The sequence below is a fragment of the Vanellus vanellus genome (genome assembly GCF_965231255.1).
Source record: "Vanellus vanellus genome assembly, chromosome: 9".
Classification (NCBI taxonomy): Eukaryota; Metazoa; Chordata; class Aves; order Charadriiformes; family Charadriidae; genus Vanellus; species Vanellus vanellus.
In genome coordinates this window covers 10535374-10561328 of record NC_138914.1, presented here as the reverse complement: position 1 = coordinate 10561328, position 25955 = coordinate 10535374, and the positions used below count along the sequence as shown (strand labels likewise).

The 25955-nt window shown below is 52.6% G+C and overlaps 1 protein-coding gene across 1 annotated transcript; it reads left to right on the top strand.

Annotated features, from left to right (window-relative positions):
• Window positions 1-9747: 9747 nt before the first annotated feature.
• Window positions 9748-25210, top strand: SSUH2 (ssu-2 homolog; the record flags this gene model as incomplete). Its single annotated transcript, XM_082487906.1, has 11 exons — window positions 9748-9853; window positions 11954-12035; window positions 13844-13973; window positions 14963-15023; window positions 15675-15799; window positions 16440-16502; window positions 17432-17517; window positions 19018-19110; window positions 20214-20319; window positions 22154-22261; window positions 24608-25210. The coding sequence occupies 11 exons, from the start codon at window positions 9748-9750 to the stop codon at window positions 24752-24754; spliced, it is 1107 nt and encodes a 368-aa protein (XP_082344032.1). The 3' UTR covers window positions 24755-25210.
• Between the last annotated feature and the right edge of the window lie 745 nt (window positions 25211-25955).

Sequence of the window (25955 nt, the reverse complement as noted above, 5' to 3'; positions counted from 1 at the left end):
CTGTATAACAGAGGGTGAAGGGAGATGTGGAGCCCGGAGGGGCTGTCCTCAGCGTGCCCCACTGCGAGCGAGGGTGTGCAGAGCAGCCCAGGGCGGCTGAGAGCTCACCCTGCTTGTTCCCCCGGGAAGGACAGTGTCGCTGAATACCTTGTCGACAAGAACCAGGGGTTTCTTCCGTCCTGCTTCCAGGAGGTGACGGGGAAGCAGCTCTTCAGTGATGAACACCACTTGGTAATCTGTGCATTAACACAGCAGCTCTGTTACATGTCTGGAAACTACAGAACACACTGATGTAGTTATGAACTTCCATCTAACCATAAAGTAATTTTCAGATGCAGAAATTGAGTAGATATAAATGGAATAATTTATACAGGAGAGTTTCACTATTTGTTAGTGGAAGAACCTAACAGCAGTTTTCCAGTGGCTGTATAACATGGAGCGGTTCCTAGGTCTCACTGGATCCCTGTGGGTGCTTAGAGACTGCAGAGATGTAAGAATCAGAATGGTTTGGGTTGGAAGGGACGTTGAAGACCATCCAGTGCCACCCCCTGCCCTGGGCCGGGACACCTCCCACCAGCCCAGGTTGCTCCAAGCCCCGTCCAACCTGGCCCTAAACATCTCCAGGGATGGGGCAGCCACAGCTTCTTGGGGCAACCTGGGCCAGTGTCCCTCCACCCTCACAGCAAAGAATTTCTTCCTCAGATCTCATCTAAATCTCCTCTCTTCCAATTTAAAGCCATTACCCCTCATCCTGTCGCTACATGCCCTTGTAAGAAGTCCCTCTCCAGCTTTCTTCTAGCCCCGTCCAGATACTGGAAAGCTGCTCTAAGGTCTCCCCAGAGCCTTCTCTTCTCCAGGCTGAAATACCTACAAGTACACAGGATGGTCATTAAGAGGGACAAACCTGAGCCACAAACCAGAATTATGAATCTCAACACAGAGGCATTTAGAAAGCTGTGGCTCTGCAGCTCTGGGCTGGAGGAGAACGTGTTGATGAGCTGGTGGTGATGGTGGTGGGAACTGGTGAGGGTCGAGCCCCCGGTCGGGACCCTCCTCAGTTGCCACTCTCCCCTTTGCTCCTGGGGTGCTGGTGCTCGGAGATATCGTGGTGCAGTCCCGCAGCTGAGCCACCGCAATTCGAATGAGTGAAATGATTGTCTCTACAGCAAAGCTGGTCCATAACGCTTTTGGTGAAACTTAAACTGATTTTTCTATCTTAGTTGTTGAACAGAAGAAGCAGGGGAATTACAGGAAATTAATTTCTATGCAGATCTTCAACTTTATTATTGAGCAGCATAGCAGATCAATAGTTATTCATTCTCTTTAGATTAACCACATATTCTTTTCCCAATTTTCCTGTAGCACGTACAGTAACTGTCACCTACCAGTGCAGCAGAAAATCTCTGCTTTTATCAGTGCAACAGCAAACCGAGGAGCAGTTCTTTAGGCCGTTCTTCTCTACTTGTATGAATTCTGTGGAGAAGGAAGAAATGGCGTAGTGCAAAGCCACTTGCAGTCGGCACTGGAGGATGCATAAAAATGTAAAGCCTTCCATTTCTCCTTTAAGATTTTGCATTGAAATATAGTATTTTATTGACTAAATATTTCTGAAAATCCCAAGAGAGAGATGCATATGCTAACCTGATGGGACCGTTGGCTTCATCCTGTAATTTTTTTGGGATGTGAGGAAGCAGGATATCCTGCCCTATAATTTCAAAACTCACATGCTTGCAGATCTTTCTGGGTCCTGCCTCCTCCATGTTTTGAGAGACCACCCCAAAAGCAAATGGGGGGTGAAGCAGGTTTTGGGGAGCTGGGCATCCTCAGACAGCACACGAGGATGTGCGTCTTCCACAGCAAGAGCAGGGTCTTCATCCCTTCGGGGCTGATGCAGTAAAACCCCGAAATCTGCTCCTGCTTTGAGATGAAAAAGAAGGATTTCTGAAAACAGTGTTGTGTGTTCTTTCTCTTTGTAGGACCTGGGTGCCAACTGCCAGACAGACCATCCGCTGTTGCCAGGAGCTGAGGCTGCTTGCGAAGACCCTCCCTGGGCTGCCCTGAGGACCAAAGGTACCTTCCCACCCACCAGCTTTTTGTGGGCTGTCTGCTTAAAATGGGCAAGGACTCTGAATTAATTCAGTCTGTGGCTTGGGAAGCATCTGTTCTGCTACTGCTATCTGGGACACAAAACCAAACCACCCTGCAGTGCTGAGGAGTCATGGGTGGCCATGCTCATCCCATCCCATCCCGCTGCTTCCCTGGCTGGGATCCCACCTGGCCCCCCTGCCTGGTGGTAAACAACCTGCAAAATTCCCCCCATGGTTTCCCCACGCCCCTTTTGCAGCCGTGGGAATTGGAAATGCATTTCCTGGCAGGGCTGAGGCTGGAGCGCAGCCCCCCTGGCTGGGAGGTGTATCGGCCGTGTGATGGGGGGTGTGAGCACGCGGGGACACTGGCACCGCTGCCTGCCCTGGCGGCACGGGCTGTGCCATTATCAGGCCCTTAACGGCACCGGGGAGCGAGATAGCTGGGGTTCCCGGCTGGAAGGCAGGCAGCAGGGCTGCTCGGGTCAGTCAGCCCTTTTGGAAACCAAAGAGGTTTCTGGCACGTGGGGGCTGGGGGGACTCCCAGTGTTTGTGCCCGCTCAGGGTTTGTACATTTGCTCTCAGCCCAGCACAGCAGGCGCCCGCAGCTCCGCACCCCCGTGCTCGAGTGAAGGACCTTCTCTCAGCATCCCCGACCCAGCCCGTCCTGATCCCTTCCCGTGTCCCTCACGTCTTCCGTTAAGCAAAAGCACAACCTCATTCTTTTTCCAGGTTAGGTTTGAGCTTTCATTAGTAGCTAGGGGTACCCTTTGGACAGACCAGGCGGGATGCTAGCGATTTCTGCTGCTGAATTTTATTGGCCGGAGTCCTGCGTGCTGGCAGCAGCGGGAACACGCGTGTCTATTGGGTTGCTCGTAGCTTTAGTCTGGAGTTGCCGCTTGCTTTCCAGGCCACTGACTCTCTCCAAGCTTTAACAACTCATTTAAAATTTACTGTAGCCCTCTGTAAGAGATGCTCGCTCGCCTTGCAGAAATGGCACCAGCACATCCCCTCTGCTCTGATCCCCGGCTGTGAGTGCTGGGAGAGGCAACAGCTTGTTCGTAGGCAGCTCCAGCCATGTCACATTTCTAATTGCATATGATAATCCCCCCAAATCCCGTTGTTTAATGCTGGTAAGCATAACCATTATCCTATTCCACAGAATCAAGATATTAATTTGCTGGTTTCTTTCTTTTTTTTTTTTTTTTTGGTGACTTGTTTTTTTTCCAGTGAAAGGGAACAATTCAGGAACAATGTTATCATGATCCAACAGGCCGTTTGGTACAGCTTTGTTTTCCTTTGTATCATACTATTCACATGCATTTAAGGGTGTGAACGCTCCTAAGCAGTTGTGGTTTTGAGCTCTTTAAAATTATTCTGTGTAGTTTTTAACTGTTGACAGATTTCAGAGTCTCTGATACAATATGCAAAAGTAGAAAAGAAGCACTTGCCAAAAGTGTGTCCCCGGCAAAGCCCAAACACCAGCAGTAGGCACCCAGCACATCCCTAAATAATGCTTTATAGCTACACAGTCAGTGCAGCCGTTCTGAGGATGCTTATTGAATGTTCTCTGGGCATTTGCCTGGGTAGGGACCGCCCCATGTGTGTACAGAGCTGTGACATCGCCAACATGCTATGGCATGCGCTGTACGCCACGGGGCTGTGCGGTTGCAAGTTCATGCTGGGCTGTTGAGTGCTTGGAAGGAAGTGGAGCTCAGCGATGCTCAGGGAAGACAACAGTAATGGCTGTACCAGAGTTAGCTCTGCACGCTTCCTTGCTAAGGGGAATTTGTTCTTCTGTCTGTTCGGTGTTCATCCTGTGTCCCCGTGAGAGCTCTGCGGAGAAACTCTGCCAGTGGGTGATGGGACAGGCAGTGGCCTGGGGAATGGGAACACCCTCGTCTTGACTCACCTACCCGGAGCCCTGTTAGGCTGAATGATAGATTTCCCATCTCCGGTGGCATTCACACTGCTAAACACAGCTGTGGTGGAGGCTGCCGTTGCATAGACTGGCTGAACATAATTAAAAGCAGCTTGCATTTGTGGTGTTGATAGTCTTAGCTACATTAATTATATCCCCAAACGAAGCTGCCGGTCTCCTCTGTCCAAGTTTGCATCATGCCACAGCGAATAAAAAAAAAATGAGTCTCACCCGGCTGTCGTTACAAAAGGCTTCAACACTCGGAGCTTGAAGCTCATGTCACAGCCCGACTGCCCTTCAGAGGACTGAGGCAGTTAACTCAGAATCCCAGACTGGTCAGGTTTGGAAGGGCCCTCTGGAGCTCACCAAGTCCACCCCACCCCTGCCAGAGCAGGGTCACCTACAGCAGTGGCACAGGACGGCGTCCAGGCGGGTTTGGAGTGTCTCCAGAGTTGGAGACTCCACCACCTCTCTGGGCAGCCTCTGCCAGTGCTTTGCCACCCTCACAGGAAAGAAGTCCTTCCTCATGTTGAGATGGAATTTCCTGCGTTTGAGCTTGTGCTTGTTGCACCTTGTCCTGTTGCTGGGCACCCCTGGAACAAGTCTGGCCCCATCCTCTTGCCACCCGCTCTGTAGATATTGATGAGCATTGATGCGAATCCCTCTCAGCCTTCTCTTCTCCAGGTTGAACAGCCCCAGGGCTCTCAGCCTGTTGTCAGCACAGAGATGCTCCAGTCCCCTGGTCATGTTTGTAGCCTCTGCTAGACTCTCTCCAGCAGTTCCCTGTCCTTCTTGAACTGGGGAGCCCAGAACTGGACACAATACTCCAGATATGGCCTCACCAGGGCAGATCAGAGGGGGAGGATGACCTCCCTCGACCTACTGGCCACACTCTTCTTGATGCCCCCCAGGATGCCATTTGCCTTCTTGGCCACAAGGGTGCATTGCTGGCTTGGGGGCAACTTGTCGTCTGCCAGGACTCCCAGGTCCCTCTCTGCAGAGCTGCTCTCCAGCAGGTCAGCCCCCAAACTGTACTGGTGCATGGGGTTATTCCTCCCCAGGTGCAGGACCCTACACTTGCCTGGTGCAAGTGTACCAGGGGAATTATCTCCCCTGATTAACACCCCTGGAAGTGCTGGTGCTGTGAAGGAGGTGGGTTTGTGTGGGTCTCCAGAGCTGCTCAGGAGGGCAGCTCTTCCCCATCTGCCCCTATCACCCTTCTTTGTATTTTTAAGGAACTTCCCCCCGCCACCCCCCCAGCCCCGGCGCTGGGCTGCAGCCGTCCCTGCTGCCGTGACGGACGCTGCCTGTGACACTGCACAGACACGGCGGCCAAGAGCAGAGCCCCTCTGGACACACACGGATAATGGGGCTTTATTAACATGAAATCCAATTAGGCGTTTACTGAGAGAGGTTGAATGAGCAAAGGATAATCTGGTGTTAATAACCACGGCCAGGTCCTGCCCCTTGCTGCTGCCCCTGCCGCCGTGGGGGCTGGGGGGGCTGTGGCGAGTGGGCACGCTGCACAGCTTCACTTCTGGACTCTGCTGGCTCCCCGCGGGCTCTGAAGCCCTGGGGGATGCAACAAGGCTCTAAGCTTGCAAGTAGTGTGATTTAGTTGGAGCCTATGCGTGTGTTTAGGATGCTTAAGCCATTGATTTCAGCTCTGAAGTAAAAAGAAATGCTATTATCAATAGCTGCATGATTTGATTTGGACAGACCCAAAGGGACGGCAGCTCCTCCGGCTGCTGCCGTGATGGAGCAACGGCTGCACCTGGTGAGGCCGTGGCCACCGCGGCTGCCTCCAGCAATTGGTGCTGTGGCAGCGCTCGGCTCGCCCGTGTTAGGTCTGCCCGTGCCAAAACAGTGCTCTCCATCCCTTACCCAGTGCTTCCCGCTAGTGCCCCGCGGGGCTTCGTGCTGCCCATTCTGTTTACATTTGGAGGTAAATTCTGGGCTGAGAGGGCACCCCCCAGCTCGCAGGACTCCGGCGTGCCACTAACGGCACAGTCACACCCCTGCAGCATTGACTGAGTTATTTGGGCAGCAATCGGGGTAGACAAATCTCTGCAGAGGAGCAAATCCTTCTCCCCCATCTAGAGCCCATGCACAGAAATACTTCAGAGTGAAAGCTCAGGCTTTTGCGGACCATACTGCTGGGTCGGAAGCTGGTCCTTTTGATGAAAAATACAGCAAACTCTAAGGAAATAACCTACATTCTCGCAGACACTTGTGTGGCACCCCCGGTGTATTGGTGAGGCAAACCTCTTCTGATTAGTCAAGTGGATAGCAGCCTTGTGACTACGGGAGGCTCCTAGTGTCTGGTGAGTAGCGACAGCTCTTAAAAACAGGCTCTTTTCATAATTTATGATCGCCAACGAACCGGCCGAATCCTCTTGCTAGCTGGGTCTGAGGCCGCAGTCACCGGCTTATAAACCTGGCAGCATCACGCTGCTGCCTCTCTGTGCCCATGGGCTGACGATGGGCTCGGGGAGAGCAAACGGAGAAAGCACAAAGGTGAGCTGCCCGAGAGGGAGGTAGGGAAGCTGAGGGTCACCCACCCGCTGCGCCCTCATTAGCTCATGGCACTGCTATCGTGTTTCCCCGGGCACTCGGCTTCGGTACTGCGCAGGGCTCGCGCGTCGTCTGGCGAAAGAAAGGCACTGAATGGCGCATTGCTAATGTCTTCTCTGGTGTCTGCCCTTACGTTAGCAGGTATTTAATAATTCTACTAGACACTGGAGCAAAGCTAACACCGAGAACTTTGACTATGTGGAATTCTCATGTGATGCCCCAGAGGCAGCTCCTTCTCTAGTGGTGAAGGGTGCCTGGAGACCCAGCTCCCGCTGAGCCCACACCGAATATGTCTTGTGCCTCTTTTTTCTGGGTTTCAACCATACCGTGAAGGGGTCTGAAGGGTCTTATGGTCCCTTTACACCCCTCTAGCTGTAATTGGGTCCCAGGTGCAGTTTCCATGATTTCTGACCATCGTCCTACCATGTGGGGCTTCCCTTTGGGAAACCAGCACGGCGTGTGCAGGCTGTCTGGCACTTTCTTTCCCGGCAAGCTTCTGTTTCATCCAGCTTTGACATTAATTCATGAATTCCCAGCATCTGCATTGTTTGGCAGAGGGGAGTGGCTCACGGGGGCTGGGTTTCATTGCTGTGAGCACAGAATTTGCAGAAAACAGGGTATTCCAGAGGAGCTTGCTGGGACGGGACCATTTCTACTCGTCGCTTTTGAACATGGAACAAGAAATGAAGGCAGACAGTAAGTAAAACTAAAAGAAATACATTGCATGCCATGCTGATGAGTTTCTCCACTATTTTTATGCAGTTGTACTTCTTGATCAGGATAGTCATAAACTGTGCTTTTAAGTAATACGTTAAAAATAACTGTTTCCAGAACTGAACTTCTCTTCCCCCAAATGTCAGCATAGGCACTCTCCCAGTCAGTGTTTGTGGAAGGTGTGGAAAGGGTCAGCGTGGTGGTTGTGCCGTGTCTGTGACCTAAAGGTGTAGCTACACCTTTAGGTCACAGACACGGCACAACCACCGTGCTGACACTAAAGGTGTTGCTACACCTTTAGGCACAATGCAAAGTCCACTAAATCCAGTGGAAGAGGGACTTAATCCTTAAAGGTGTGAACTCAGTCCCTGAATCTCTGCTCCCCGGGTGCTTCCTCATTTTGCCTTTGTGGTGGGATTCTTGGGCGACCACCAGAAGCTGCCTGACATGGGTTAGAGATTAAACTGGGCTTTGTTATCTTCTAAAAAAATGCTGCTTAATCAAAATATCTGTCATGACGGAACTTTGATCTTATGCCCTTGACTATATCTTTTTCATTAGATGTTAATATGGTGCCTGAAGAAACTCTAATTATGTGGGGCCCCACTGAAATATCGCTGTCACTGATGCTACTGAAAAGTAATTGAGTTCTGAGGTTCCTTAATTTATGAATGAGAAAAGCTTTGATTAGCTTAAGAAGAAATAATGATGCTACAGGAAGCTTCTGTTTAATCAGATGGGGAAAGAAACCCGTTAGTGCGGTCCTGGAGGTGCCGCGCGGAGGGCTGACATCCAGCTCGAGCAGCCAGCGAAGCGGCAGGGGACGGGACTGATGGGGACGAGAACTGCGGCTTAACTGCCAGGGTTTGCCAGAGACCGAGACTCTCCCAAACTTTTGGCTCTGGTTCCGATCCTAAACGCACTGAAAACAGGGGTCTTCCCACGGACATCGAGGGGTTCTTGCTCAGTCACTGCTTGCCAGCAGCAGCGTTTGCTGTCCCCAAGGGCTGCCCGGAGCGGGGTGTGCCAAAGCAGAGTTTGGCCTTGGTTTGTGCCTGCCCACGACTTGTCCCTCTCTGCAGAGGAATATCCCCAACCGAGGAAATGGGGTTACTGCTCCGGCAGGAGGAACCCAGCCCTGCTTCTCATACAGGGGTGCGATGACTGCAGCTTCCCCTCCTCTAGCTGTCCCCTACAGCTGCCCAGCAGTCGCGCTCCGCGTGGTACTGCGCCTCGGCGTCGCTGCGAGTGCCGCGCGGGCAGCGCCCGTGGGCGGGAGAGGGGGATCCTCCAGCTGAGCAATAGGATTGGAACGCACCCCCCTCTCACATCTGGCTGCTTTAAGCACATGGATAAAAGACCAATTTTAGACACCCGAGGAACACAAATGTTAAGTGCAGATGTGTCATGTGGCTCTCGGGCACTTTGGGAAAGTGAACAGATGTTTCCACCCATGTAGGTCCTTACTTGGCTTGTGGCCTCTCACCCGCGTTGCAGCTGATTGCTCACAGGGACAGGAGCAGGGGGAGGTGGCACTGTCCTGGGGACCATCAGAGGAGAGGGAGCCTGTCTGTGGAAGATGCTGAAAGCTGTTGGTGTCCCCGCACAGGAAGGGCAGGAACATGGCAGTGCATAGAATTGCCCGGAGAGGTTCGGTCATACTTTAACAACCATCCAGCATTGCCCTATTCGCTTACAAAAAGGCAAAACCCCTTATAACCTCATTTTCAACCAAAGGTGAAATCACGTTTTGATGCCAGCTCCAGAGAGGCGCTGGGCTGCGGTGCAGGGGCCGTGCAGGCGGTGCGGTCGGGGCCCAGGGTGCTGCGCCGTGTTTCGGGGGATGCTGTGCCATGGGTCATGCACAAACGCAGCTTCAGTCTGATTCTGGTGCCTGCTCCTCCGCTGCTGTGTGCCGTAGGAATTTTGCCGGCTATTTTGGTGTGTCTAGAGCTGTATCCCAATGATACAGAACAAAACCTGAAATATCAGATGAATAACAGCATAATCTCTGAATTTCCTGGCTTTGGTCAACGTCTATCTCAGACTCATTGTTGTTTTAAAATGGAGCTATGTGTTCGTGTTTGTAGACTATTGTGACTTCCAACAACATCACCGTAGCAACAACTGTGCAGTTGATTTATTTACCCCAAATTTGGGATATTTTTAACCTGGTCATTTAAACCATTTCCATCAGACGGGAATTTGGTACTTACACTCTTATCTCCATCTTTTGTTGTAAACAGGTTTTTGTTTAACATTTTCACATTAAAAATAGGTGTTCAGGTTCTCTTGGTAACGTGTACAGAAATCCATTATATTTTGGAATGAAAATAAACGATTTGTTGCGATATAATAGTTAAAATAAGAACCTTGGAGTTCATGCTTCTGGACTATTTATCCGCAGCACAGTAAGGGAAGGCACTCATCCTCCCCCTGCCCTTCTGGCCCCGCATGCCGAGCACGGCCCTGGCCCCCCCGCACAGGGCTGTGCAGGGCTCGGTGAACTGGAGACGGGGATCCTCGCTAAAGGTGCGCAAAGTCCTCTCAGTCCTTAAAGGTTTGTAAACGTCGCGTTTTCTGAATGAGGGAATTCACAACATTTCCAGTCATGGTTGTGTGTCCTTTTCCTTATGAGCAGACGATTGCATGCAGACGTACCAAAGCACCCGACCCAACAACCAGCAGTGCGACACCATAAGGGAGGGAGGGAGCGGCAGCTCTCCGGTGCGGCACGAAGAGGCAGCTGGAGCTTTATCATGACTGTGAAGCCCCGGTAGACTCACATCGTCTGCGAACTAATTGGCCAGTGAATCCAAAATTGTTGGAGATACTTTACCCACCACTTGGAGAAGATGTTTCTGTTTGATCTAGACATCACCAAGATAATCACACTGAAGGCATCATACGGATTTATTTTTCACAGGGAAGTTCTCCATATATTGCTCACCGTTACTTGGAAACCTGTGCTCCTTCAGCTCAAGGGCAACTTTGTCTTCCCCTGCATGAGGGATGTGACATCTCAAATGAAGCATGTAGTTTCTTATTTTCATAGGAAGAAATAATGCAGAGATTAATTTAGCTTCCCGGAAGAAAGGAGCATGCTCTCAGAAGAAAAGTCTAGTAAATCAAGTTGATGAATGACCACCCTCAGCCCGTCTCCGTGCCGGTCAGGCTGCGTGCTGCTGCCAGGCTGGCGTTTCCTGGCTCCTCTGCCTGCTCTTTTCTTGCACAGACTGAATTTTCGTAATCAGCTGCTGTGATAGGAAAGGTCACCGGATAAAAGGCTTAATAGAAAGAATTGTTTCTGTGTTGGGCATCAGGAGGACCAGTTGCTACCAGTGGTTATTTTTAGAGCGGCACCTAAGGAAACAAACAGCCCATGTCCCATGGACAGAATTAAAATAAGTTGGAAACTTCTAGAAAAAGGCAGTGGCTCCGCAAGCAGCGTCACTGCTGCTTAAACTGAGGAGGGGCTGTTCAGAGGCAGCCGAGAGGCGATGACCTTCACCCCTTTGCTCATGTCCCGGTAAAGGGGGAAACGTGGGCAAGTTTGAGCTCTTCGGCTACAGCTCCTCCCTGGCTTACCGGACAGGGTCTCGGGGTGTTTGGAGAGTTCCTGGTGCCCCTCTCCCGCCGGTGTGGGTGCCCCAGCCCGGCCGGGGGTCCCCCAGCCCAGGGCAGGGGCTGCCCGGAGTCCCCTCCGGGGCTCCTAACGCCCAGTGCCGGCTCTCCCGGGCACGGAGGGAGCTGGGGACCTGCAGGGCTTTGTCACCTACACAGGGTGTCAGTGTTGTTCCACTTCAGCGCAGGGACGGAGCTGCCGGGGAGAAGGCACTGGGAGAGGGCAGCAAATCCTCCGGCTCCTATCGGCTGTGACATGTGTTGGGTCCCCACACGCCTCCTCCAGCCCCGGGGCTCCCTCACGCCCTGGGGTTTCCCCGGGCTATAGGTGACCCGGGCCCGGAGCGGGGACGTCCCCTGATGCTGTCCGCACCCCCGGAGCGGCCGGATGGCTGCGGGATGGTCCAGGGCAGAGGGATGAGCGTGGCACCGACCTCCTGTCTTTCTGACAGTTTGCACCCCTGTCACGTCACTCTTCCGGCAGCAAGGAGGACACAGCACTGTCGAACCCAAGGAGGTGCCAGCCAGAGGGGACAGTCTCATGAAACCCTCCATCCCATGAAACCTTCCCTCTTGTAAGCTGCTGCAGTGGGCTTGTGCCTGCCCGGCTGGCAGACCCCTTTTTACCTCCCGAGCTGCTGCTCCTGGCCCGCTTTGCTTACAGATGTGTTTTGGGAAGCAATTGGCTTTCACATCTGGTTGCGCTTCTCTCTAGTTGGAAAGTCATCAAGACCCCTGCAGAGTGGGGAGCTGGGACCGCTGCGCTTCCCGGAGTGAAGCAGTGAGGCCAGTGCTGTGGGCATGGGCACGACCGCCTGACTCACTTGGGAGCCCTCCCAGTGCTTTACTGGGACGCCACTGGGATGAGCTGGACTGGCAGCAGCTTCTGGCTGGGGTGTAGGGGGTGTTTGGTGCAAAGCAAACTGCTGATCCGGCAGCGGTTTTATCCGCTACTGCTGAATCTTCCTGCAGTTGTGAGCAAAATCTGTGCTGGGTTTGAACTGGGCTTGAATTCCTCTGTTGCCCTTTCCCATAGGAGCGAAGACCCTGCCAGCACCTTTGGAGCCGGTGGGTGAGCCCGAGGAGCAGAGGAGCAGGTCCCCCTTCGTGCAGCACAGGTAAGCCGCTATGGGGAGCGTGTATGTCCTGGTTTGAGGTAAAACAGAACCAATATTTTCCACTTCTCTTGAAAGCAGCCCAGGGGGGGACATCAGCCCTTGCGCCAGCCTCCCGCGCTGGCTCGGGTCCTGGGCTCCCAGCGCTCCGGGGATGGCGAAAAGGCCACCCCCACCACAGGCATCGGCACCCTGCGGCGTGCTGGGGGCAGATGCGGACCCTCGTGGCACCGACAGCGCTGGTGTTGTCCTTGTGCCACCTGCTGCCATTGTAACCAGCCCTCAGGGGGGTGCCGAGAGCTGCCATCCCTGCATCCCGCATCCCGCAGCAAGTCCCTCTGCACTGGGCAGCCGAGGCGGGGAGAAGGTGTTTTATGGACCCACCAGCACTGACTGTGTGGGGGAGAGCCTCGGGGCAGGGGTAAACTGTGGGTGTACGGGTGCAGGGCTGCCTTCCCCACAGCCCCGCATCCCCAGCACTGAGTCTGCCAAACTTGCCTCTGTCCCGCTGTGGCCAGAGCATCTCCTCAGCAGCAGGGCCCAAACTCTCGAGGTTTTTCTTTGGAATATGTGTTTCACATGGGTTTTATGCAGTTCATTCTCTGGGGGATCCTGTTATTCCGTCTTTTATGTATTGCTTATTGTCTGCCTCTCCTGATTTTCATCTTGAATTTAAAAAGAAAAACCAAACCCAAAACAAACCAAACACCTTTTCCCTTTGCGCATAGAGAAAAAGAAAAAAAGCAGCACAGCTCAAAAAGCATCATTTGCTCCAAAGTAGTATAGGATGGCTGGAGTCTGCTCCTGCTTGTTTTCTTCATTTACACGTGGTTTCTGGCTGGATATCTGGTGGTGTCACGTTTCTCAGCCTTAATGAGAGCAGAAAAAATGACTGCAGGACAGTGACCTCCCTAAACGTCTCATAAACACAGTCCTGAAAGGACAGGAAAGTGGATAAATAAACATGGGAGCTTTGAATTTGATCAATGCCTAGCGAACACTTGTTAGAGAAACAAACATCTGGTCAAGAAAACCAAACCAAACCCATGAAAACATTCCTGAGAGACAGTGAGGTGCCACGGTGAGGGCAGACGGACCCGGCTTGGGCTCGAGCCGTGGCTGTAGGTTTTTCTTATTTACAAAGACTGCTGAGGAGGATTTTTGAGGAACCACCTCTGAGGAACATCTTTTAGGTTTATATTTTTCCTTTTCCCCTCGTTTTTCTCTCGGCCCGTTGTCAGGGGAGGGAGGAGTGCCCTGCACTGCCCGTGACACCGGCAGGGACCTGCCGCAGGGCGCCGAGGGGCGCACGGGATGCGCTCCACGCGCAAGTTAGTCTTTCTCTTCTTGTTTCTATTAACCGAAACCAAAAACCAGCTCAGAGTAACAGGGGTCCTTGGGTCTGGAAAAACAGAGTGCCATTTCAAATCCCGTGAGCTGACGGGGGATCTGTCGATTTGCCGCCTGCAAAGACACAGCCATGTTTCGAACCGGCTCTCCTCTGCCCGGCCTGCTGAAGGCGAGGGTTTATGCACACACGTATTTATTTTAGACCACTCTTTAATACCGACCTTACTGATATTGCCCAAAGGTTTTTTTTTTTTTTTTTAGAATGCAATCTGTTTTTCTTTTCTAATGAGAAAGATGCCAGCTGTGATTGTGTAAAAGAGGTACGTGCTCCCAAATGGGCTCTACTCCACTTTTTTTTTTTTTTTTTTTTTTTGCAGTAGGTTAAACACACTGAATTCTTCCAGCTAATTCTTTAGGAGAAGCTAAGAGCATAAACCTGTTCTGCTCTCATTGCCTCTCAGCGTACCCCCGGTGACGGAGGCGGTGGCCAGGCGAGCCCTTCTACGCTTCGTGGACTCCCGCTGCTGCTACGGGCGCCGTGCCACGGGAGAGCTGGCCATCCGGCGGCTGCGGCACCTGGGGACGTACCGGGTGAGTACCTCCGGACTTGGCCTCTTGGGCTGCTCTTCCGGGCGGCTGGGATAATTTCCAATTACAGAGGGATTTGGGGCCAGTCGCTAAATGAAATGGGAAAGCCATCCTACTTTGAACACAGACACACAAGGGCTCTCCAAGCAAAGTCTGCTGAAGAGCTGCCTACGGGCTTTTGTAGCTGAGAGGTCCATCCCGCTCTACAGCAAGGCACCACCTCGGCAGAGCCCCTGGCAGCTTCCTCTGGCGGTCCAGCGTTGGCAAAAGAGCCCTCTCCTTAGCTGAACTGCAGGAACCTGCCCCGAAGCTTGGTGTTTCGGGCTCAGGCAAGCACCGAGTGATCTGTAATGCCACGCTCCGCCCCCGGCCGTGAATCTGTTCTCGTAATGTTTAATTTCACAGAAATATGTGGGCTTTGATTCCCTGTTGTCATTCCTCTCACTGGACGTAGTAATTGCCGATTTGGTGCCTGCTGGGGTTAGTGGCTGGCTCTTGAGTCACTCCTGGTGGGGGAACGGCTGCCCGAGGGGCAGTATCCGGCAAACCGAAACGGTGGGCTCTGTGCCGGGCTTTGTGGGGGTCGTGCCCGGGCTGCGGCGCCCACCCCTGCACCCGTTCCTGGGGCTTCTCGGAGGGGACGGTGCAAGAGCAGTGAGGAGCAGGGTGCTGGGAGTGCCCTTTGATGGGCACTTTGGAGCAGATACTCCTTTACTCTGGTGTTCGTTCCGCTTGTGAGATTATTCAGATTACTCACAAACATCATCTGGGACTTCCCTAGAAAATAAGGCACAGCATTTGCCAAATAATGGCAAAACACGCTATTTTTTGCCATGAAAGTGCCAACCAGTTATTCTTACACAAGTTGTACTCGGGGGCAGAAGAGCCTGGGAATGCTCCCGAGACCTGTTATTAGCAAGTCATGGTTCAAATTTAAATGCCTGCTGTGTCCGAGTTGTCTTTGCGGTGAGCGCGTGATTTTTCTCTTCCAGTATCGACTGGAGACGTTCAGTGAGTCGAGGTTAAGCGAGTGGGCATTCGAGCCCTTCACCAGTAAGTGACTGCCCTGAGTCCCCCTGGGACAGCCCTCGTGGGACGTGCCCCGGGGCTGGAGCTGGCATCTGTGCCGGCGCTCGCCAGCCAGGGCTCGTGGGGCTCCCGGAGGTGACATGAGCCTGGTTTAACCTGCTGCGGGTTCATCCCATCCCTTGTGGCCGTTCGCGCTCCACGGGGCCCATGAGGCTGGGGCAAAATGCTTTCCTTTACAAGCTGGGTTTGCTTTCCCGGGGTCAGGGGAGGGTGGGTGGCGTGCCCCAGGAGCAGAGCCCGTCAGTCCCTGCCTCCGCAGCGGGAATTTCCTACCCAGTGCCATCTACACCCAAAGCTTGTCAAGATCTGAGATGGCCACCTGCGTGCAGTGGAGCTCTTTGCCGACTGCTGAGGAATGTGGGGGACCCCTGCCCCTGGTTTTTGGGGTGAAAGCTCATCCCATGCACCTGCACTGGCCTGGGGGGCTCTGCTGGGAGGGCTGGGGGAGGCAGGGGCTGTGCTGTGGCAGCAGGAGGATGCTGAGCACCTCAGGGTGCCCATGTGGGGTGGGTCCCCGCTGTGACACCCGCATGGGGATGGGGAGTGAGGTTGGCCATCCCCAGTATCCAAGCACCACCTGCAGCAAGGTGGGTAAGATGCCGTCCTCTTCTGCAGAGCCCGGAGCGGCCGGACCCCCCCGGGACACCCCCCTGCACCCCTGGGATGTGGAGGTCGGGGCCCCCCCGCTCTTCCAGGGCCAGACGCGGCGCTGCCGGCTGCCCCGCTCAGCGCTGGTCAGGGTGAGTCCCCGCTCGCTGCCGGCTGCTCGCTGGAGCCCCTTCCCCGGCCAGTGGGCTCCACAGGGAGCAGCCCCCCCCGGGGCAGCGTCCCTCCCCCGGGACCCCCTGCTCCTCGGGACAGGGACGGACACCTCGCTACGGTTCCCATTTTCTTGGGTTTTTCCTCATTAAATGCCAGGGAAAATAGTCAGAGATCCCTTCTTCCTGGTGTTTTCTTCCTCTAGAAGTTTGAGGACAAATCTTGCTGCAGCCTTTTCAAGAAACAGCGCTGGATAATCTTTCCTCTTTTGTTAAATTTTTTTTCAACATTAGCAGAACATTTGTTTGGGTGACAGCTCCCATTTAGCTTTTGACAAGCTCTATAGCTGGTCAATTTATTTTACTTTTTAAGTGAAATGATGAATAAAGAAACAAAATTTACTTTCTTTTGCCAGCACTACATAGACATTTGCCTTTGTTAAATAATTATTATTTATGACTCCTTTAATGGTCGTACAGCACGGTTTTGTGGTGTTGGATTCTGTCCTGTTAGGACCAGAATTTTATCACTGAATTTTGATGCAGGAAGAGTGCATGTGCATAATATGAGATATCCGAAGTCCCTGGGCAGCTGTGTGCATGAGTAATCTTCTGATTTCAGGACTGCCACAGATGCCATGGTCACGGCCGGTCCAAGTGCGGGGTGTGCCATGGGGCAGGTCGGGTAAGGAGCTGGGGAACCTTCCGCCAGGCAGCCTGCGTTTCCTGTTCCTCTGAGTTTGGGCTTCATTTGCAAAATTGCAACGCATGCTATCTTAGTGCTGTGCTTCTTATGAGGGCTGGGAAGCTGAGGGAAGTTCTGGTTTATTGCCCCTTTGCCACCCAAACCCACCGCTTTGTATGCCAAACCCGCTGGTGTTCAGCCCAGTTTCCCGCTGGTGTTCCTGCATCCTGCAGGGATGCTGAATGGGGGTGTCAAAATCCTGTCCAGGTGGCAAAGATGTCTTACCCTGTCCTCAATAGATATTCCACGTGTTACGATGGTGAGAGGAAAAGGAGAATTTGCTTCTGGGCTGTTGAAATGAGGTCGGATCCGAGGCATGAAATACAGCAAACCGCTTGCTGGCTTTCAGACATGCTGGGTTCGGCGTTCGGGGTTTCTGCGCAGGAAAGGAGGCTCAGCCCAGGGGCGCGAGTGCAGCTACGAATCTGCCCTCCAGTCTTTATTTGTTCTTCTGCACGCATATTGCCAAAGACAGCCAAAAGATTTATTGTCACTGCACTAAAAGTGCCCCTTAATTAAAGTTAATCTGATTATATACGAATACTTAAATAAGAGTCTACTACTAACTACGTTAATAAATAACAGCGGAAAAACCCATGTGTAAGAAAAAGGACTTGTCAACCTAGATCACGTGTCCAGTTTGCATCACTGGTGAGTTTGACTGGAACACCTAATTAATCCAGAGTCACAATTTATGAGCTATTTTGTACGTTCTTTTCATTTGCCGTGTATGCACTTGGCATATGCCTTTCTCTGCAAGCCTAAGTCAGCAATTATTCCGATAACATACATAAAAGCTTTTGATTAATAAACCTGTCGTTTCTATGCCGGCAGTCAGCACCCGTTTTAATTCTGCGGTGTATTTGTAGACGAGGTGTGTGACGTGCAAGGGGTCCCGCCGGAGGCCGAAGCAGCAGAAGCGGTGCCAGCTTTGTTCAGGTACAGGTCGCAAAAGGTACGATGGGCTCCTCCGCGCCTCCGCTAGCGCGGCTCTGCTCGCACCCTGCCACGCGCCCGGGGGGTAGTGGAAACCAGTCACCCCAGTCCCACCGGCGCGGTGGAGGCTGTCAGCTGAGGATCCGCCGGTAGGGGGAAAATACTGGAAAGTTGGTAGGGGGTAAAAGCCCTTAATCCAGTATGTTTGAGCCAAAATGACTCCCCGTGCCTGCTGCTGGCAGAGGTTACAGTGCAGGGCTGGGGCATGCTCTACATGCCTCTGTGCCTGTTGTTTTGTTTTCTGCCGTGAAATCACCTAACAGATAAAGCAGTACAGCAGTATTTTGTTCTCCAGGAAAAATTGGTCAGAAATAGCCTTTCCCTCTTCTGATTTTTAAGTGAACTTTCATTTTAACATCTGTTATTCACTCTGTGTGGCCCACCCTCAGCATTGAGAAACCAGGCTAGTATCCCAAACTCACGAGAGAAGCTCTTAAGCTTTTGGAAAATGATGATTTTTTGGCTCTGTTTTCTTCCATATTTTGTACCTTTCTGTTACAAGACTGCTGCATTTCCCAACATCTCTGGGAACCCGGAGAAGGCTTTGGGTTTTCCAATGAAAGCAGAGTTTCTCAGACCTTTAGGGGCTGGGGCGGGAAAGAGGGTTCAAGTCTCCCCAGGTCCACGTTCCACCTCCCGTCCAGGTCTCAGTGGGCTCAGAGCTGGGCCGGGGGTGGTGGGACGGGGCTGGAAGGAGCCGTCCCGGGATGGCAGCAGCGAACTTCAGAGCCGCTCTGAGGTCTGGTTCCCGCAGCGCACGGCCGGGGTTTGGCAGGATTCACCGCCAGCGCAGCCTGGAGAGTTATTACCACCCTCTGTTTTTTCCAAACATGAAACTTAACAGGCTTAAAAATGATCTTTAAGTGACAAAAAAAAAAAAAAGAAGGCACTGTTCTAAAACTGTTGTGTTTATGTGGCTCCATTAAGTTTAAAATAACAGAGATGGTATCGCGCATAATCATGGCAGTCATTTTAAAGCATGAATCCACTGGGGCTAATGATGGCTTGAAGAGCCTTAATGAATCAGTTGTTAACGGCTGCTAATCTGCGTTGCATTGATGCAATCAAAATGCTCCATGCATACGCATATGCCTCCTGCATCTGTTCCAAGCGCAGGCAGCAGTGTCTTCAAAGTGACACTCTCTTTCCTACCGTTGTGTAGGGAAATTGTGATTGCCCTTAATTAGATGTACAAATACATTCTTTGACTAATTCCACATTTACAAATAGATTTGAGGTTGGCATTAGTCGTTTGTTTTTCCCAGCAAATATGCGATGTCCCTTGAGTCCCAGACCAGGGGACGACCTATGTGTGGTGCACGTGCCGCCTTGAGTCCTGTCCTGCTGACCCAGCTGAGCTGCCCCGACTGTCTCAAACAAATCACCCGCGGGTCTGCAGGCTTCTGGAGGTGGGCAGTGATTAAAGTCCCATTTAAAATCCTGACTGTTGCATCCAAAGGTGCAATACCTGTTCTGGCCGGGGCAGCAAGACCTGCGCGACCTGTCAGGGAGAGAAAAAGCTCCAACATTTCAAGCAGCTGGTGATAACCTGGTAAGCAGCACGGGTAGGAGTTCAGAGCTGTTACTTTTATTCCTTATTTTACTGCAAGGCTTGGGAGCTCAGCCAGGCTCCCTAATGGGGACCTGGGAGAGGATTTAATGCCTTTGGTCAGGCAGAGACAGGGGCTAAGAGGGGCAGTTTTTGTCCTTAACGGACTAGTCTTGTCCATGGGGCACGGTGGGAGCCAAAGTGGGTTCGCAGGGGTAAAGGATTGCCCAAGGTCACAGGAAAAGTCAGCGATGGAGATGGAGCAGCTGAGCCTCTGCGTGGGACACGCTGGCACAGCCCACCCGGAGCCCCCGGCAGCCAGGGGTGACCTGGGCCAGTGGCCGAGCTCCTCTTGCCAGGGCTGTCACCACGGCCCAGGGCTGCTGGCCATGTGATGCTCCGGCATCTCCCATCGGGGAGCTCCAGTGCCACAGATAACAGATCTTAGCTTGTGAGGTTCAGCTAAAAGCCATTACCTGCCCTGCTGGGTGCTTCCTGAGCACTTTCCCACTTTTGTACAAAATGCCTTCAATTACCCTGTGTGAAGACCTTCATTTTTCAAAACACCATTTCCGTCCATCCTGAGAGACTGGAAATTCCCCAGCCATGCCCATCACGCTGGTGAGACTGCTGGGGGGTGTGGGGACCCCGGGGCTGCGCTGCCCCAGACAAGCACAGCTCTGCCAGACGACACCTTCAGCTCCCGTGGCGGCCACCGTCAGCCACTAACCATGCCCGCGTCCCATGAGTAACGGAGCAAAATGGTTCACTGTAAGAGGAGCCGTGGCTTTGGGAAGGCAATGTAAGACCTCTCCTGCAGCAAGGAGTTAATAGGTGTAGGAGGCTCTGAAAGCTGTAAGGCAAGGTGATCACCATGAAGGTCTGATTTCAGGATCGTTTATGCAAGAATCATCCATGGTTTTTGCATATATAAGGTTATTAAGAAACTAATGAGGGAGTGCACAAAGGTTAGGCAGGCATGACTGTCGTCCTCAGAAATCGAGGAGCATTCAACCACTAGTGAGGCATCTAGAAAGAGCCTAGAGACAGCCCACTGCCCTACAAACAGCCTCGCATCGCTTGGTTGTTTCCTCTCTCTCTTGCAGGAAGAACAATGTCTTTGAATTTGTCTCTGAGCATCATCTGAACTTCCCGAAAAAGCTGCTCAGCAAAGTCAGTGGAGAGAATATATTTAAAGATGAAAATGTGGTGGTGAGTGTGAATTGGGGCCAGAGGGGATCCCTCAACAAGGGGGAACGTGAAATGCTTCCAGCTGTGTGTCTCTGCTGCGGTGTCCAGCGGCTGCTCTGGACACGGCGATAACCAGTGCCCTCTCCCGCAGCAGAGCTGCCGTGGCCCTGTTGGTGGGACACAGCTTTTCCTCTTTCTACAGTCAGGAGAAACGTAGGGAGCAATGGGATTATCAAATCCACCAAAAGTGGGTCTTTTTCCATTGGCAGCCACTGGGACATCGCGACTTCACTCCTCCCTGTGGGGACACTGGGGTCAGGGGGCTCTGGGCTGGGACAGAAACGCCTCGGCAGGCGCAGAGTACCCGCAAGTGACCTGTGCGGTCTGGCGGTGCGGCACCAGGAGCACGGCAACGGGGCGGCTTCGAGCCATTGCCCCTCGGTACTGCAGAGCATCCTTAGCCTCCTCCGAGGAACGGAGAGTTGTGGGGTTTTCCACCTGACAAAACGCGCCCAGCTGTGCGGCAGCAGTCCCTGCTCAACCACCCCGTGTTGCTTTCGGCGCCGTCGCTGGACTGGCAGAAATCCCACCCCAGAATTGTTCTCCACAGCTCCCCAGCAATAGGAGGAGATGTGCAGCAGCACATCCATCCCCGGCGCTTTTTATACTGCTCCTCGCACATCTTCCACTGCCCGCACAGTGTCAGCGCTGTCGGCTGCGGCGTTGCCATCAACCAGCACAGCCAGCTGCCCGCGGAGCCACGGGAGCTCATCCCGCAGGCAGGAGCTGATCCCGCCAGCTTCGGAGCCAGTATCCAGCGCAGAGGTGCTGCTGCCGGCCGGGGCTGCTCGCTGGGCTGCCGCGGGGACATACAGGGCCCTTAAACAAGATGTTCCTCGGTGCTGGACACCTCTTCTCCTCCGGCTCCTGTGGTACAGGGCTCCCAGAGGGAATCTGCCCTCGTATAGCTGCAAAAGTCTGGGGCAAAATGGTCTGCAGATGGCTGAAGCACAGAGCTCTCCTACAGCCAACGCGCTGCTGTACTGTTCAGTGCTCGGCTTGATATTTTCATGCGAATGCAGATAGGTGAGGATTTAACTGTGCCTATTTGTTAGTTGTTTTGCAGAAACCTGTAGAAACTTGAGTCATGTACCAGGACTGGGGGACGGGCACCATCCAAGCACAGACCGTCTCTCCCCCAGAGAGCTGTTACTCAGTGTCATGGATCTGTAGTGAAGACTTTGCATCTGGTGGTGCAGAATCCCTTTGGGATTCGGATGATGCTTTAGCAGCTCAGTCACTCTCCAACGAGCACTCTAGATCTGAAGTTCTGTGAGCATTAAAACCGGTGGAGCTCTGACACGAACGGCCATCGCTCCTGGCTATGCAAGGAGTCGCTGCGTCCGTGGCTGGTTCTGCTTTGCCCACAAGCCCAATATTTCTTCTGTAAATTGCCCACATGCTGGGGGAAAACAGAAAGGCTTTAAAAGACCTTTCAAATTTAACAGCACTGCTGGAAGAAGGTGACAGTGAATTCCACTGGGGCATGGAGTCGGCCGGTGCCAGTTTTAAGCCAACCTGGCAGTTTGGGAAGAGCAGCCTCTCCCTGTGCTGTCCTGCTCCACGCGCAGCACTAACCTCTGGCAGGAGAGGCACGGCCCCTGTTTTGGACACCTCTGCATTTTGCTGGGGTGGGATGGACACGCCGTTGGGACTTTGAGCTTAGCACTTATTCTGTATATCTCCAGTATATCCTCAGGTCTTCCCTCGCGTGTGCCGGTAACAGGTGAAATGATTGTGTTTGTGCCAGACAAATAGGGTCTCTCTTCCACACGGTTGGGTTTCTTTCTTGCAGGTGTACCCCATCATGGACTTTCCCGACCCCGAGATCTCCCTGGCCTCGCAGCGAGCCATCGCAGAGCACAGCGCGGTGTTTGCCACGTCCTCCCGCATCCTCCGGCAGGTAAGGGGGGGGTCTGGGGGCTACAGGCGGTTGATTAGTGAGCTTGGTTAGGCACAATAAGGTGTTGAGGATAGTAACTGATCTCATTTTTTATTTAGAGGTGATCTTTAGCAAATGAAAAAGAAATTCTAATTATCAAAGAAAACTTAATTATGAAATGAAATACCAGGGAAATCATTTTTCAGACGTGTAATGAAAGATGTAGGCGACTGTGGTTATTATTGTTCCTTTTACCTTTTCAAAGCCCTGGAAAACATTATTTATCCCCACTATTTTTATCTTAGAAGCTAATTTTGAATAAACATTAGGATTCCACTCCCTCTGATTCTCGCTAGAGTGTTGTAATCTCTGTTGCTGCTATTATAAATGTGATTGCAAATGCAAAAGTTGAGCTAGAACATACTGTCTTTTCACCCACAGGAAAGAGAAGGCTTCACATTAAAAATGCAAGTAAACTGAAAGACCAAAATAAACTTAAAGGGAGATGGTTTGATTTTCCATGTGGTCTGTCAAAACCAGCTCTTTGGCAAATTTCTGTCTTCTGACTTAATTCCAGCCTATAATTTTCCTTTCTCAGCATCAAAGGCAGTTTGTTCACTGGAGTGCTGCGCACCAGCCAAAGCATCCTCGGGCTGTATGGGAAAGCAGGTGCTGGAAACCGCCCTCCCTGCCAAAGCCCCGGCACCACGTGGGCTTCATGCCGACCTGGGCTGCCTTCTGCCGGCGCTTTCCCCACCATTCCATTTTTCATCCCCTCCGCCTGTCGTTGGCTGAAGTTCTTCCGCTTAATAATCAGCATCTTTTGGAGAAAGCCGGGGGCGGGGGGTGGGAAGCTGTTCTTCTCTGCTTGGCTGACGCTATTCTCATTTCTCACGATGTTGGCCGTGTGCTGGAGGTAAATACCAGGACCATTGGTACCTGCCGGGGTCGGAGGGGCTGGAGCCCCGCAGGCTTCGCTGGGATCATTGGGCTTTGTTTAAAACACAGACTTTGCACGTGTAATGGCAGCAGGAGGTGAGGGCCGGGGTGGGCGCCTGCCCCTTGGCTCCCTGCGGGGTTCGGCTGCTCAGCGGCTCCTGCGGCTGCCCCGGGCACCGCTTACCTCCTGTCCCTCTCCCATCCCTCTGGGCAGCCCGAAGGGGCTGGTGGCTGTTGCTGGGCTCGAGCCGTCAGCAGTCCTGGCTGATCACAGATGAAAAATTCCCCAAAACTTGGGTTTGGTTGTACGTTACGGAAAGGCAGGAATTGCTAAACTCCTTCTACAAAGGAAAGGAAGGGGCAAAGCAGGGCACTTCATGGGTAGATAAGGTGCGACCGCAGCACTGATATCTGTCTCCTGTAACTCAGCCATGAGAATAATTGCCAGACAAGTGGAGATGAAACAGGAGGCTCCAGGAATACCGTAGTGCCCCTTCAGGTGCCTAAAGGGGCTCCAGAAAAACTGGGGAGGGACTCTTGATCAGGGAGGTGAGCCATAGGATGAGGGGTGATGGTTTTAAATTGAAAGAGGGGAGATTGAGATGAGATATTGGGAAGAAATTCTTGACTGAGGGCGGTGAGCCCCTGTCTCAGGTTGCCCCGAGAAGCTGTGGCTGCCCCATCCCTGGAGGTGTTCAAGGCCAGGTTGGACGGGGCTTGGAGCAACCTGGGCTGGTGGGAGGTGTCCCTGCCCAGGGCAGGGGGTGGGACTGGATGGGCTTTAAGGTTTCTTCCAACTCTAACCATTCTGTGTTTCTATGATTCTATGAAAGCAGCTTCCTTCCCCTCAGACAGGGAAGGGGGCAGAGCAACAGGGGTTAAATATACAGCAATTTCCGCTGCAGTAGCACAGCACAGTGCAGCCCGTCACCGACATCTCTTCCTGCTTCCAAGGGACAGAGGTGACGCGTGTCCACAGTACACCACCGACGCCAGTGTTTGCTGGGGCACATCCAGGCTCCTGAGGCTTTCCCACGTTCCCAGGGCAAGGGCAGGGAACCGCGTTCACACACAGACCTCAGCCACGCGTGAGGCAGGGGCATATGCTAACACACCCAGGACTAGAAACAAGGGCTTAAAGGATTTAAGGAATTAGTTTAAATAGCTATAAAGGCAGTAAAAATGGTCTAGTATGCAAGGGCTGGAACATGCTCGCTGCAGCTAGGGGAACTTTTGATGGCTGTAGTGATGCGCTGATGGGTCTCTGTCAGATTTTCTTTTCCCCTTCACAAAGCAGCCCCTGTCTCGGACCTGCGAGGCTTGCGGCCAAAAGTTGGGGCTTTTTTCCTCTCTACAAGTGTCGGTCTAAAGCAAAGATACGGCATCTGCTCCAAACTGCTTATTTAATTCGAGCTTTTCCTTTCCCAGCGTCAAACGATTGAGCTAATCCCCATCACAGAAGTTCACTACCAGTATTCAGGGAAGCCGTACCTCTACTACATCTATGGGCTCGAGAACAAGGTGTATGCGCTGGACTACCCCGGGAGGTGCTGCTGCGGATGCTCCATCATCTGAGCGCCGGTGCTGGAGAAGAGCACAATTAGGGCAGCCATCACCCAGCGAAGCCCCCGCGCCTGCGGGGACCTGTGGATGCTCCAGGACCACTCCCACCACACCGCCTGTGCTTGCGTCCGCCACAGAGGGCTGCGAACAAAATAGGGAAGGGGAAGAAATCCATGACATTCCTCCCTCCAAACCGCTGGTACCACAGAGCCGGGGCCAGCTCCAGGCTTCCCGCTGGGCGCAGGATGAGACCTGTGGGTAAAAGTTTCCCCCGTGGATGTTTTCCTTTCTTGTTGCAGTGCTGTATCATTACAGTGGTGCAGATTGACAGAGGCATTTTCAGCCCAGTTATGCAGTTTATGACCAGTGACTTTCTTTCCCCATTTTATTTGCCAGTTTTCCCGAGTTACTGCGTAATCTATAATGATATATTTCAAAATTTGTCCAATTAGCAAATCTAACTGTAAAGGATTTCATTTTAAAATACCCCAGTAACACCATCTGAGGGGTGGTGGTACCAATACAAAAACTGTTGACTAAGAATAAAAGGCTCTTGTGGTACACGCTGTGTGCGATGGCCTCAGCGGCTGCAGGGATGGGGAGAGCAGGAGGTTTGGGGGGACAGACGTGGGGTCACCCTTGTGCCCGTGGGGGGGATGAGCTCTGCCCTGGGGGACAGCACCCACTCCTGGGCCTCATCCAGAGAAGGGACATTGGCTTAAGTGCCTGCAGGAGGCACTTCTGCCGCGTCCTCCTCTTTTTCTTTTTTATCACTAATCTTGCAACATTTATCTCAGAAAAGCTTGCAGGAGAACCTTGGCTCGCTTTGGGTTTAAAGCTAATTTAATTTAAGTGCAAACACTTGTGTTTGCAGCGTAGCGCATCAGGAGATGAAGAAAACGGACCCTAAAAAGATCAGAAATGTGCAAGCAAACAGAGAGACACCAACACTCATATTTAAAAACAAACCAAACAACCCTCTTCTCCTCCCCCGTGATTTTTTACATTGTTCTTGTGCTGTTTGGAGCCTGACGGAGGGGTTTGGCGTGGGTGGGACTGACAGCCCCCAGCAGACTGCTGCACCCAATGGGGCTGTGCTCACCTTCAGCCTGGAGCTCTCGTCTGTCACTGAAGTGCCAGCGGAGTTAGTAGGTTATCCCAGCAAAATCCGCATGGGAGAAATGCAGCTCGAGGCACTGGGAAATTTTTAAAA